Source organism: Chlamydotis macqueenii, chromosome 1 (genome assembly GCF_036417535.1).
Source record: "Chlamydotis macqueenii isolate bChlMac1 chromosome 1, bChlMac1.mat, whole genome shotgun sequence".
Classification (NCBI taxonomy): Eukaryota; Metazoa; Chordata; class Aves; order Otidiformes; family Otididae; genus Chlamydotis; species Chlamydotis macqueenii.
Genome location: NC_141556.1, coordinates 147,678,658 through 147,690,951, shown reverse-complemented (window position 1 = coordinate 147,690,951; position 12,294 = coordinate 147,678,658). Strand labels below are relative to the sequence as shown.

Sequence of the window (12,294 nt, the reverse complement as noted above, 5' to 3'; positions counted from 1 at the left end):
ACATTATGCAAAAGTAAACATGTAATGTGCACAATTCTTTAATAATCTGATCCAGTTTGATGGTACAAAAACAATAAGAAATCTCTTAAAGGAAGAGACATTACATGATTTCAAAATATTTTTTTTTTCTCTAAGAACAGTTTGCACTGAAGATGTTATTGGAGCATCCAAAAGTTTGGTTATTGTCTGGTCTACAAGCCATTCTGCATGGAAATAATAGACAAAACTAAGAAAAGGTTTTCATTGTCAAGGAATTAAATATTCTTGCCTACAATATTTTGTTCACATTATACTAGATAATTTTCATCTTCACAATCTGAGAAGAATGCAGAATTGCTAACTCTGGCTTCTGAGACTGAGAGACTAATATTTACACAGAACGTCAAAAATTTCACTTGGGCTCAGTGTTAGCCTAAGAATCAACCCACCTTATAAACCTTACACCCTAGGAACAGTATCTAAAGCCTTGCAACATCTTTTAATCACCCACCTCTTTATACACTTCCTCTGATAAATCTTCAGGCCTTTTCCATTTATTCTATCAGAGTTAAAGTGACCAAGGGCAAAATTTGTGCAATATTGCGCAGACAATGTAGTGTCAATTCCCATGGTGTTCTAATATTTCAGTATCTTGTAACCATTTGTCCATTTCAGAGGAATTTTATGCAACTGTAATTCCCATTGATGTTACATCCAGAATTTTAAAGATCTCACTGAGAGGACTTATTATTCAAAGTAAGTGGGTGGCCTCAGTGAGCTAAATTAATAGGATGTATTTGTTAAGCCAGCTATAAAATATCACAGCCACTGGGATATGAACTGAGTTATTCTGGAGACTCTGGTAGCATCTTTGTCCCTGTGCATATGCTAGGCTAAGCTTTGCCTTGGTATCTTATAAATAAGCTGTGTATCTAGGAATATGTCTTGCTTTCCTTTTTTTTTTTTTTTTTTGGGGGGGGGGGGGTTGGCCTTAATTCTTTATAACCATAAGGAAAGCCACATTCCATTCTCCTTTTTTGTGACCTAAATCTGCTGAAAACCTCCAATCCTGTGGTATTTATTTATTCTGAAAACATGAAGACAGAACTGAAGTTATCCTATTGTTAGTTACTGATTGATCGTTCTCAAACTTTATCAACTGGTACTAACTTTTAAAATTTAAAGATATAATCATTTTTCAAAAGCTTCTTCTTAATGATAACTAAAACCAAGTTAAAGCATCTCCTGTTCCCTTGTGCATTTTTGCATTTTTTAAAGTATTTGAAACTACAACCTTTTCATTGATCCCTGGCCTAGCAGGTATATAAAAAAAATCCCCTCTGCCTCCAACATAAAGGTATTTTGCATGTGACAATCGCTTCCACCTGTGCATCTTTTAAGAATGCTGTTTTGCTTCTTTGGATGCAAATAGGTTATAACATAATAGCCGTCCACAATTCCAGCTATCCCAGACTTTAACGGAAATGCAGCACAGTGCCATATGTGCTAAGCAGATAGAGGGATGCCCTTCTTCCCTGGGTCGGTGCCACAACCACCAGCCACGTAACAAGGCAGCAAAACACCTTGCCATTGGAAACACTCAATGAAGGCACCAGGCTGAGCCCAATGAGAGGGCCAAGCGACAGCAGTGGCAGTGGGACACTTTTTCCCCCATGAAGGAGATCGAGTCAAAGGTGCATAGGTTCAAAAGTGTCATCTTTCTACAGCAACTGAGAGAACCATGCAGGGGACCCTTTACCATGCTCCTGGGATGTATTTCTGTCTCCAAAGCCCCTCCATCTGTCCTAGATTCGTCTAGGATGGAGTTAATTTTCCTCTAAGTAGCTGATGTGTTTTGGATTTCATATGAGAAGACCGTTGATAAACACACCAATGTTGTTAATTGTTGCTAAAGACACCAAGGTCACTATCTGTCTTCCTAGCTCTCTCTAATGTGCAGGTACAAGAAGCTGGGAGGGATACAGCCAGAACAGTTGGCCTAACTTGGCCAAAGAGAGTATTCCATGCCATAAACGTCACACTCAGTACTTAAACTGGGGGGTGAGCCGCCTCTTTTTTTCTCTCTCACTGTTCGGAATCATTCCGGGATCATTTACATTCTTTTTTCATTCTGTGGTTGCTGCTTGAGACAAGCTGCATCACTCATCAGGTCGTCTGGTGGGGAGAAATTGTGCATGATTTGTTGGTTTTGTTTGTTTGTTTGGGGGGTTTTATTAATATTTTTTTTCTATTAGTATTATTAGAATTATTTTATATTTATATACATTTTATTATATTTTATTTTGCTATCCTAGTAGACTGCCTTTATCTCAGCCCAGGAGTTTTCTTTTCTTCCCAATTCTCCCCCCTGTCCCCTGGGGAGGGCAAGGGTGACTGAGCAGCTCTGTGGCACTCGATTGCTGACTGTAGCTAAACCACAACACCTTCTAGCTGTTCCTGCTTTCCTTCGAGCCTCAGGCCCTGAGGGGATGCCTTGCAAAACTCCCCACAAACAGGCAAGAAGAGGCAGGAAGGACAAAGTCCTATAGGTGGCGAGAGCGGGGGGTGGGGGGGAGGCAGGGATCCTGACAGCCTCTGAAACCCGCGAGGATCCTTACTCCTGCTGCTCCTCACCTGAAAAAGAGGAAACACGAAAAATACAGCTGTTAACGCAAACAAAACGCCAAGGGCTTGTACCACTGTCCCTCTCCCTGCCCCGCCGCCGCCATGTTGCCGCCGCGCTGCCGGCACTGCGCATGCCCGGCTCCACCGCGCCACCGGCCGCGGCCGCCGCTGGCCGCATGGAGGAGGATGAGGCGGGTGGAGGCCGGAGAGCTGCGGGGAGCTCGGCGGCAGCGTCCAACCGCTTCGTGCGGTGCCTTTACGTGGTGGGTTTCCTGGTAAGTGAGGAGACCGGGGGTGGCGGCGCTGCTGCTGCCCTTCCGGCACGGCCCTGGGACGAGCGGCCGTGCCTGGGAAGGGAAATTCTCCCCGCCTCGCATGACCGGGCTCTGGGGCAGCCGTTGGAGGGACCGTGCTGGGGGCAGAAGAGGGGAGACGGTCCCGGAGCCGTCAGGTCCCCTCAGGGTTGTCAGGAGATGCTGCAAAGATGGGCAGACACCCACCCCACCACCCCCCAAAGCCCCTATCCCCGTGTCCGGTGCGGGCCTCCGGGCCCGGCTCGTAGCCGGCTCCCCCGTTCCGGTCCAGGTAAAGCTGCTGGGTTTCGAGGTGCATCCTTTCCACTGCTTTAGGTTTTTTCATTTATTTATTTATTTTTGGCGTTTGAATGCTCGTAACGATAGTGGTTTGTAGCGGCTGTGTTGTTTTATCCATGGAAACTGTCACACAGTTTAATACAAAGGTATGATTTTTACCCTGTGAATGAAATGGAATAGTGCAGCGCCCCTGAAGCTAAGTCTTGCCTTATGCTTATCAGAGAGCTGTTCCTTGTGGCCTTGAAATACCAGTGGTTGGTGTAAACTTAAGAGAAAAAAAAATCAACCAACCTGCTTTTTCTAGAAAAAAAAAAAAAAAAGCCCCTTACTGAAAGAATATAATGTATGGATTTCAGAGAAGGTTTGTATTCTGTAGTGACTGATCAGCCTCAGGAAAAATGTCATTTAATTAATTTAAAAATAAAAGGAGCAACTTGGAAAATGAATACAAAGTGAGTCCAAATTTGCACTGTGAAATGTAGCTGTATTTTCTTACCTACCTTTAAGTTGGGCCATAGAAACAATCTGGTTGGTTTGAGTCCTGGAGCAAATATTCCAGGGAAAGCTTGTTAGAACAAGTTTTGCTTCTCAGCTCGCTTTTAAACACTGTCTTTTTCCAACTCTGTGATACCTTGCTGACCCAGAGCACGGAGCGCGCGCTGAAATCAACCAAGCAGTGAGTGTCCTTTGAGAGGGTGTACAGTGTGGTGAAATATCGTAACAAAGACCTGTTGCCTTGATGCAAGCTTCCTGTAACCAAGCCAATACAGCGTAGTTATCATTTGACATAAGAAATTGTAGGTGAATTAACTGTCCATCAGAGGACAGAGGTTAGTGGGTCTTGCTGTAGCTGCGTGCCTATGACAAGCCCACTACTGACAGGGTATATTTTGAGATTTGTCCTTTTCAGTGCCTCCATCAATGACCTGGATGAGGTCTTTGAACCCCTCTTCAGGTTTGCAGGGGGTGCTCTTTAGGGGGACCTAGACAGGCTAGATGGATGAGCTGATAGGAGCATTATGAAACTCAGCAAGTACGACTGCCAGATCCTGCACTGGGGAAGGAAGAACTCCTTCCAAATATACAGGCTGCAGAACAGCCTTGCTGGTAAGGTCCTGGTGGGAAGTGAGTTGAACATTAGGCAAGCAGTATGCCCTGGGGGAGAGGCAGCCAGAAGCCTTCTGGGCTGTGTGAACAGGAAAGCAAGCAAACCACCTTCACTCAGCACTCATGAGGCTGTGTCTAAAATACTGAGTCCAAGTCAGAGTAAGTTCCCTGGAGGGCCACCAGGATGGTTGTTAGAGTGGAACACCCTGTGAGAAGAGGCTGACGGGAGCCCGGCAGCTGCCTTTCTACTGTCTGGAAGGAGGTTAACAAGAAGCTGGACCCAGGCTCCTCAGTGTGGTGCATGGTGAGAGAGAGAGAGAGGTCTTATTTCCAGTTGGAACCTCTTGTTTCAATGTAAGAAAAACCTTTTTCACCATGAGGGCAGTCAAGCAGCAGGACAGGTTGCCAGAGAGGTTGTGCAGTCTCCATCCTTGGAGGTTTTTGAGACCTAACTGGATAAAGCTTTGAGCTAGTAGGTCTGACCTCAGAGCTGGCCCTGCTGTGAGCAGAAAACGGGACTAGAGACCTCCTGAGGTCCCTTCCAAGTGGATTATTCAGTTATTCTATGATTGTGCATGCGAGTGCTTGGAATAGCTTATTGAGCCCTAAGATTGTGTTATTGAAGATGGTCATAAGTCATGTGATCTGTTTGCTAATATATTTAATAATGGTTTTAACCCTGCAAGTCGCAATTTCAAGCATCAAAAGATACTTAATGACAGAGTGTGAGAATTTCCGTAGTGATACACATTGTTACAGTTATTCTGGCTTTGGGCATACTATGAATGGCTAGTCTAGTTCAGCTCACACAGACACGGATAAAAGGGCATCTTCCTCCAATAGATCTCTTCTGTAAGGTTCTGCTCTGATACAGGACACTCTATGCTGTGCTGGGAGCATGCAGTGAAAGAACTACTGGGTCACTGCAGTTAGCTCAACAAAAGATAAAAAGTCAAAAAGAATGAGTGGGAGATCCTTGTACTGTTCAGGATGGGCAGTATCCTTTGCCCTCCTTTTACAAAGAAGTGTTTAACTTATGCTTTGCTTTTTTTTTTCTTTCTTTATCTTTTTTCATGTTTTTATCTTCCCACTACATTTCTTAAGTTATACAGAAAGGCAGTCAGTATATTTTTGTAATTTTGTACATTCAGGATGCATTGTACAGGTTACAACATACCACATTGGCCATGAAAAAATTTCTTTTCATCTTGTATTGTAATGGAAATAATTTAACATTTTTAAAAAGATTTACTGTTATTAAGCCAGGTGGCCACCATCTTCATAGAAGTGATCAGATATTAAAACTTTTCCTGCCTTCTTTTCAGGACTTATTTGGTGTGAGCATGGTTGTTCCTTTAATGAACCTTCATATCAAGTCTCTAGGAGCAAGTCACACAGTTGCTGGAATAATAGGTGAGTTGCATTACTCGACAGATTTGCCAAAGAAAGATAATGTGAACTGGAACGTGCCTTACTGCAAATTAATCATTGTAACATAATTCTTCCTTGCCAGTAGCGTAAAGAAAAGTAATGCCAAATTCCAAGTAAAAGTGTAAAGGCAGCTGTGCTGTGTTAGGCCCAAAGAACTATCTGACCTTGCCTATTGCGAGTAGCCAAAGGAGAGGCTTGTGAAACAGCATTCTTGGAAAGAACAAGGAAGTATTGCAGTAATACTTGTATAGATACTTTTCTAGCATCCAAGAATTCACAGCTCGGCAACTTTGGGAGCCAGAGGTGTTGCTTTTAGTGTTATTGTTACTTATGGACTTTGCAAACAGTAATTCTGCAGCTGGTTCTTCTGAGCTTTCTAATGTCTATGACTGCTCCCATTTTCATTAAATTCCTTGCAGCTGCCTTTTGGCAAAATATTTATCATCTTAACCAAGTGTTTACAATTAAATTCTGAAGTTTTGGAATTTTATTTTTAAAAATGTAGTGGTAAGGTAAGTTCTGTTCTTCTAAAGTTCTTATTTATATTTTATGGTACTGTTTATGATTTGTAATTGTACAGGTATGATATCCTTTAGCTTCATGTGATTGACATGGGCTCTGTTATTCAGCTTTTTATTACCTTGCTTTTTATTTTGGATGGAATTTAGCATTTTTAATGAAATAATTCTGATTCTGCTCTGAGTTGACAGAGTAGTATTTTAAGCAGCCATTCACCAAAATATGTTTTCATTTCAACAGTCTGCTTTGATTTTTAACTTAAAGAGAAACTGGATTTTGAGGTGTATTCTTATAAATGAAAGAGGCTGGCGGATGTTTCTCTCTACTTTTGTTTGCTGCTTCTCTTCTGTCACTAACTGCTGCTAAATTCTTAGCCTCCAAAATGAAAGAGTAAGGTCTATGGTTTCCGCTTCTGTGATGCCTTGTAATAGATTGAAGTGCCAAGTGGAAAGTAACAGGTGCTTCCCAGTACGAAATTATCTCCTGATTCTGAGAAAGCAATTATAAATACCAAGGTCTGGTTTAATACACCGTAGAAAGCAACATCCTTCTACATTACATAGTTTTATAAGTTTTTAGCATCTGTTTTTCATTTTTTGTCATTCATGAAACTGTTTCCTTAGTTATGTGCTAAACTCCACCCTTGGTTTGCCCTGCTCCCTCATCCTATTCTTCTAGTAAATTATTCCCATAATTTCTTAGATGTTTTCTCACTTAAAATTCTGTAAAATTTTCATTTAAAAAAAATTAAGTTTAATTTTTAACATTGGTATTGTACTTGCTTGTTTTAGGATCTCTCTATGGTATAATGCAACTGTTTTCCAGCACATTTGTGGTGAGTTCTAATACTGCATTCCTGAGTATGTTGATATTTCTGTGGATTTTAGGGAGGGAAAGGATCGTGTTAATAATAGCGTTTCTTGACATTTTGAAAATGTCAAGAAGTTCATATGTAGTGTTCATATAAGCATTTTTGGTTGGAGAATCCAGATTTTAGTTTGAATGGAAGATGTTTTGTTTACAGGGAGTACAGTCTTTAGACTGTATTCTTTATAGCAAATACAGTCTTTAGACAAAAGCTAGAATCCAGCTTTGGGCTCAGATACACAGCCTGTTGCAGTCACACAGGGTTCTCTTCAGTGTTGGTACTAGTAGAGTAGTTTCCTTCTATGCAGTACCTTGTCCAAAAAGCAGTCTCACGAGTCAGCGCTTCATAAGCCTGTTATCTAGAGTTTGCTTTCCCTGCTTAATGAGCAGTGCCTTGTAATTTGCCATATGGCCTTAATTCATGCATTACATCTTTGAGCTTTGTTTGATTTTGTTTTCTATTAGCTTTTGGTCTTTTACATCCTAATCTAAGCAGGAGTGCAGTGATTAAGCCTCTTGAATGTGTGCTTTACCTATCAAGACCTTAGATCCCTGTATTTACTGGGAGCAGCTTTAATATTACCCCAGTACCTCCTCGCTTTCAAGAGAGCAGATTTTGAGTGTCTCGTGAAGAAACTATTTCAGGTTTTGTTATGCAGGCCACCTGGGATAATTTGCTTCTATAATCCTGTGGCATTTTCTTTGAACTGCAGGACTATTGCCTACCTTCTTAAAAACCTAGTTCTTGTTTGGAATCAAGCTGGTGTATAAACATGGTGCTTGTAAGTTCACTGTTTACCCTTCTCATAACTGCTTCCTACTTGTCTATGCCCAGATGACAAACCCCTCGTAGCTAAGATCATTCCTTTTAGGATGCTCAACAAGTGTCTAGTACATAGCAATCATTGATGCAAACAAATATTTGTGGTTGGTTGTGATAACATTTGTGGAGGGCCCCTTGTTCTAGTATTTCATGGTATTTCTTGCAGGAATTTATTTTTAAAAGAGAGAAATTACTTTTTACAAAGCTCCATGCATGACATTAAATGGAATCATAGTGCAGGTGCACTGCCGGCAGGGCAGAACTCTGCTCATGGCTTCCAGATTTTGAGCACTTAGGAATGTTGTGTAATAAGCTTATTAAACTTTCATTGACAGTTCTTTGATCTCTTTTCTCAACTTAATTTAGAATTACTGATTGTTCACTTGTACATAGTTGAATGTTATAAAAAGTTAATCTTAATTTCCTGCTTTGTGAAAGGGCTGCTGGAGCGATATAGTAGGAAGACGGTATTCCCTGCTTGCTTGTATTCTTCTGAGTGCTCTGGGCTACTTCCTTCTTGGAACATCCACCACTGTGTTCCTGTTTGCTATTTCTAGAGTCCCTGTAGGTGAGTAAACACTTAGTATTTGGCAGTTTAAATTCCTTGTAGTCTCAGCTTGAGAATTACTACTAGAGAGATCATGGTATGTGGATGGCTATGTAGCATCATCACCCAGCAGCACCAGCTGAACCTTAGTAATGGAAAAATCTCTACAAATCAAACATTCTTGTGACTTCTTTCTGAAAATAATTTGAAATGTACGCTCAACAACTGTCACAGCTTTTTAAGGTTAGTCATAACAGGTACACAATATACCAGGTCACAGCTGGAAATCTTGGCCTGCACTTGCAATGGAGAATGGAATGATATGTACATTGTTGTTTTTTATCATGCTGAAAATATACCTCAAAGAGATACTACAAAATTTGGCTGAAATTTTAGGTCACTGTTTCAACAGAATATTTATGTCATGCAAAAACACATATGTTTGGAGCACTGAAGCTAAGTTTGTGTCAGGGTTCGTATCAGAGTTCTTAAAATATTTGAACACTTACTGCATAAATTCTGATATAATAAGCATTGCTATTACTATGACCACATCTACAAAGGACACTTTTATGGCCCATAGTTTTGATTTAGGAACTGTTCATATTGTTTCTTAATTTAAAGACAATTTGCTAATAATTATTTGATTGATATTTGATTACTCAGTAGAGTTAATACTTTATAATGCTGACAGCAGCAGCATTGCCCTGATCAGAGGGAAGGAACATAAAAGACTGGATTATTAGTATTCCTGCAGGACACTTACTCTGCTGTACACTTCTTTTGCCACCCACCAGTTTCCCATATGAATTAGGTGTGTTACAGTCCTGGAAAACTTCATAATCAGCAAGTTGGTATGGAGCTATGTTCATAAACAGACAAGCAATTCCTACTCCACCATTACCCACCTATAACTTCATATTTTAGTGTCTTTTTTATTCCTAGTGTGTTTCAGCCCTCAGCTTAATTACTCACCAGGGCTGTAGGAGCACTTGTTAGACGCAGATGCCTGAATAACTTTGATTCCTAGGTCCAAATCCTTGAACAGCTAGGGTGATGATCATGACGCAACAAGCTGCATGGGTCTAACATTGAAAAATTTGTGGCTAATAGAATCTTAAAAGTATCAGTCTTACAGATTTTGACCATTGGTATTTCAGATAGCTTCTGTAATTTTTAATCTTTTGGACAGAGCAATACATGTTTATTATTTTGTTTATATTATGTTGCAGGTATTTTCAAGCACACACTGTCCATCTCTAAAGCTCTGCTTTCTGACTTGGTTTCTGAGAGAGACCGCCCTTTAGTGATGGGACGCTTCAATGCAGCCTCTAGTGTGGGCTTCATTCTGGGGCCTGTTGTTGGTGGCTATCTTGCAGAGTTGGAAGATGGCTTTTATCAAACGTCGTTCATCTGTGCCTCTATCTTCCTGCTGAATGGTGGTAAGTAATATGTCATATTTTGCATCTTGGGTCCCTTCATTCCTCACTTTTATGTTTTTATGGCATTTGTAATCCCTTGAATTCATGATGTGTTTATCATTTGTGGTGTACATGTTCTGTATACTGACGCTACCTTTTGAATTTGAACCTGTGTGGAAGGGTGAGAATTTTGAAACAGGTAGCGTCCAGATGCTTCTCCTTTGTATTGTATATATCACTTTTACATACAGACAGAGGAATGGGAATTTTTAATATGCCCGAAGATGAAGACTAGAAATCAGAATTTTGGCTTGAGCCTTTAGATATATGTTGTGAATGCGTCACCTCAAGTGTTTTCCTTCCTTGCTTTCACCGCATTTAGAACTGAACTGATACTGTGAATAACACTGGACTTGATCTTTGTAATTTTTTAAAGTGAAATGATTGTAAGTCTTTTTCTGAATGTTGATCTTTACCCTAAATAAACTTAGAATCAGACTAATATCTTCCATGTAAAGTTAATGTAATCGAATGAAATCTCAACTAATTTCTTCATCTATATAGGTCTCGTCTGGATGTTACCCTGGAGTGAAGAAAACACTGGCTATAGGGAACATCAACAACGCAACAAAGGAACAGACATTTTCTCAGCAAAAGCAGATGGTGACCTGCACTTGAAATCAGCAAGTAATGGAGCTATGGCAAGCGATAGTCTTTTCCAGTCTCCGTGGATCCAAGTTGCAACAGTGCTGAAGAGGATTAAAGGAATTGCGTGCTCTAATTTGTGGGATGTATTTTTAGTGCGTTTGCTGATGTCTGTTGCTATACTGCTGTATTATAGTAATTTTAGTCTAGCCTTGGAGGAGAGGTTTGGAGTGAAACCCTTGTTCGCTGGATACCTAATGAGCTATAGCAGTGCACTTGGAGTCCTGGCTGGTTGCCTGCTCGGACCAATAACAAGACTTTATCAGCACAACACTTACAGAATTCTGTTGCACTCCAGCACTCTTACCTGCACGCTGATTCTCCTGTACGCGTCAGCGCTGAGCATATGGATGGTCATTTTGTCTTCCACATTCTTAGCCTTTTCAACTACTATAGGTCGTACTTGTATCATTGATCTTGAACTGACCATTGGTGGGAATGAGGCCAGTGGCACGCTCCTAGGTGTTGGACAGTCTGTGACATCAGTGGGACGTATAGTTGCCCCGCTCCTTTCTGGAATTGCTCAGGAGTTCAGTCCTTGCGGCCCTCCAAGTCTAGGGGTTGGACTAGCTTTAGTAGCTATTCTGATAATGAATGCGAACAAACAGAAATACTGTAGCCATGGAAATGTTAAGTTAAAAAATCAATAGCTGCAAATTTGGATTGCTTAGATGTATCTTACAGGAGAGGCAAAATGAATCAGCCTGGGATGATGCTTACACTGCCAGACTTGTACAGTAGCTACAGGATCTTTTAAGAGGGCACATTATGCTCACGTGGAGGCAAGTACAGTTAAATGGTTCTGCTGCAGGGATGTTAACTCTAGACAAAAGTTATTCTAACTGGTACCACTAGAACACTTGTGAAAGGGACAGGTGTTGCTGTATTGTACTGCCTGGGATTTTTTAACGGATTTTTAACTGAGGGGGGGAAAAAAGAATGACATGTAATACAGAAATCTTACTTGTAGCTCACATTTCTAGATTGCTTAAAGACAGAAATTTATTCGCATTATTTAGTCAGAGGTGAATTTTTATTATTTAATCAGAAGGAGAATTTGCAATAGAGCTCGTTAGCCTTAATTTCTTACGTTGTGGTCTGCTGTCATTTGTCTGCTGTGACAGTAGCTTAATTAACAAGGTGTTTGCTTTTGTGATTTTGTTAAGCATACTTTTGTCTACAAAACTTGCTGCACAGCATGATTAGGCAGCTTGGGGTAGCCATCCCACCCCTGCTTATTCCTGGTCTTTCCCAGGTAACAGAATTGGGTATATGCTAACTTCATGTATTAGAAGGCCTAAAATTGACAATTTTAGAATAATACAAGGTCATTCAGACTGAAACTGAGATTGAATATAAGCTTTACTGAAACTTGAACTAGTGGTTTCTGTTTAGTAATAACTTCTACTGAGCAACTGTGTTATAAATTATTTGTTAATATTTCCTGTGCAATTTTTCTACCTCCATTTTAGGAATAAATTTGTTTCTTAATTCTTTTGAATGACTGTTAAAGGTGTGCTAGAGCAACTAGCAGTAGTTTATGGATCTAGACTGATGCATTCTCTTTCTTCTCTGGAAGCATAAGTGACGTTTCAGTGACAAGAGAAAAACTGTTCATTTTTTGGTGTTTTAGTCTTCATTTATCTGTACTGTGTAACTAATGAGAGGTTACTCTCG

At 40.5% G+C, this 12,294-nt stretch overlaps 1 protein-coding gene across 2 annotated transcripts; it reads left to right on the top strand.

Annotated features, from left to right (window-relative positions):
- Nucleotides 1-2,765: 2,765 nt before the first annotated feature.
- On the top strand, nt 2,766-11,586 carry SLC67A2 (solute carrier family 67 member 2). Of its 2 annotated transcripts, none has more exons than XM_086740908.1 (6): nt 2,766-2,879; nt 5,630-5,717; nt 7,046-7,089; nt 8,383-8,512; nt 9,724-9,933; nt 10,477-11,586. In XM_086740908.1, exons 1-6 carry the CDS (start codon nt 2,781-2,783, stop codon nt 11,265-11,267), a joined length of 1,362 nt encoding a protein of 453 aa, XP_086597034.1. In that variant the 5' UTR covers nt 2,766-2,780; the 3' UTR covers nt 11,268-11,586. The 2 variants fall into 2 exon arrangements, with proteins under 2 accessions (XP_086597034.1, XP_086597025.1); XM_086740899.1 differs by lacking the exon at nt 2,766-2,879 and adding an exon at nt 7,835-7,903 and having other exon boundaries at nt 5,659-5,717.
- The last annotated feature ends 708 nt before the right edge of the window (nt 11,587-12,294 follow it).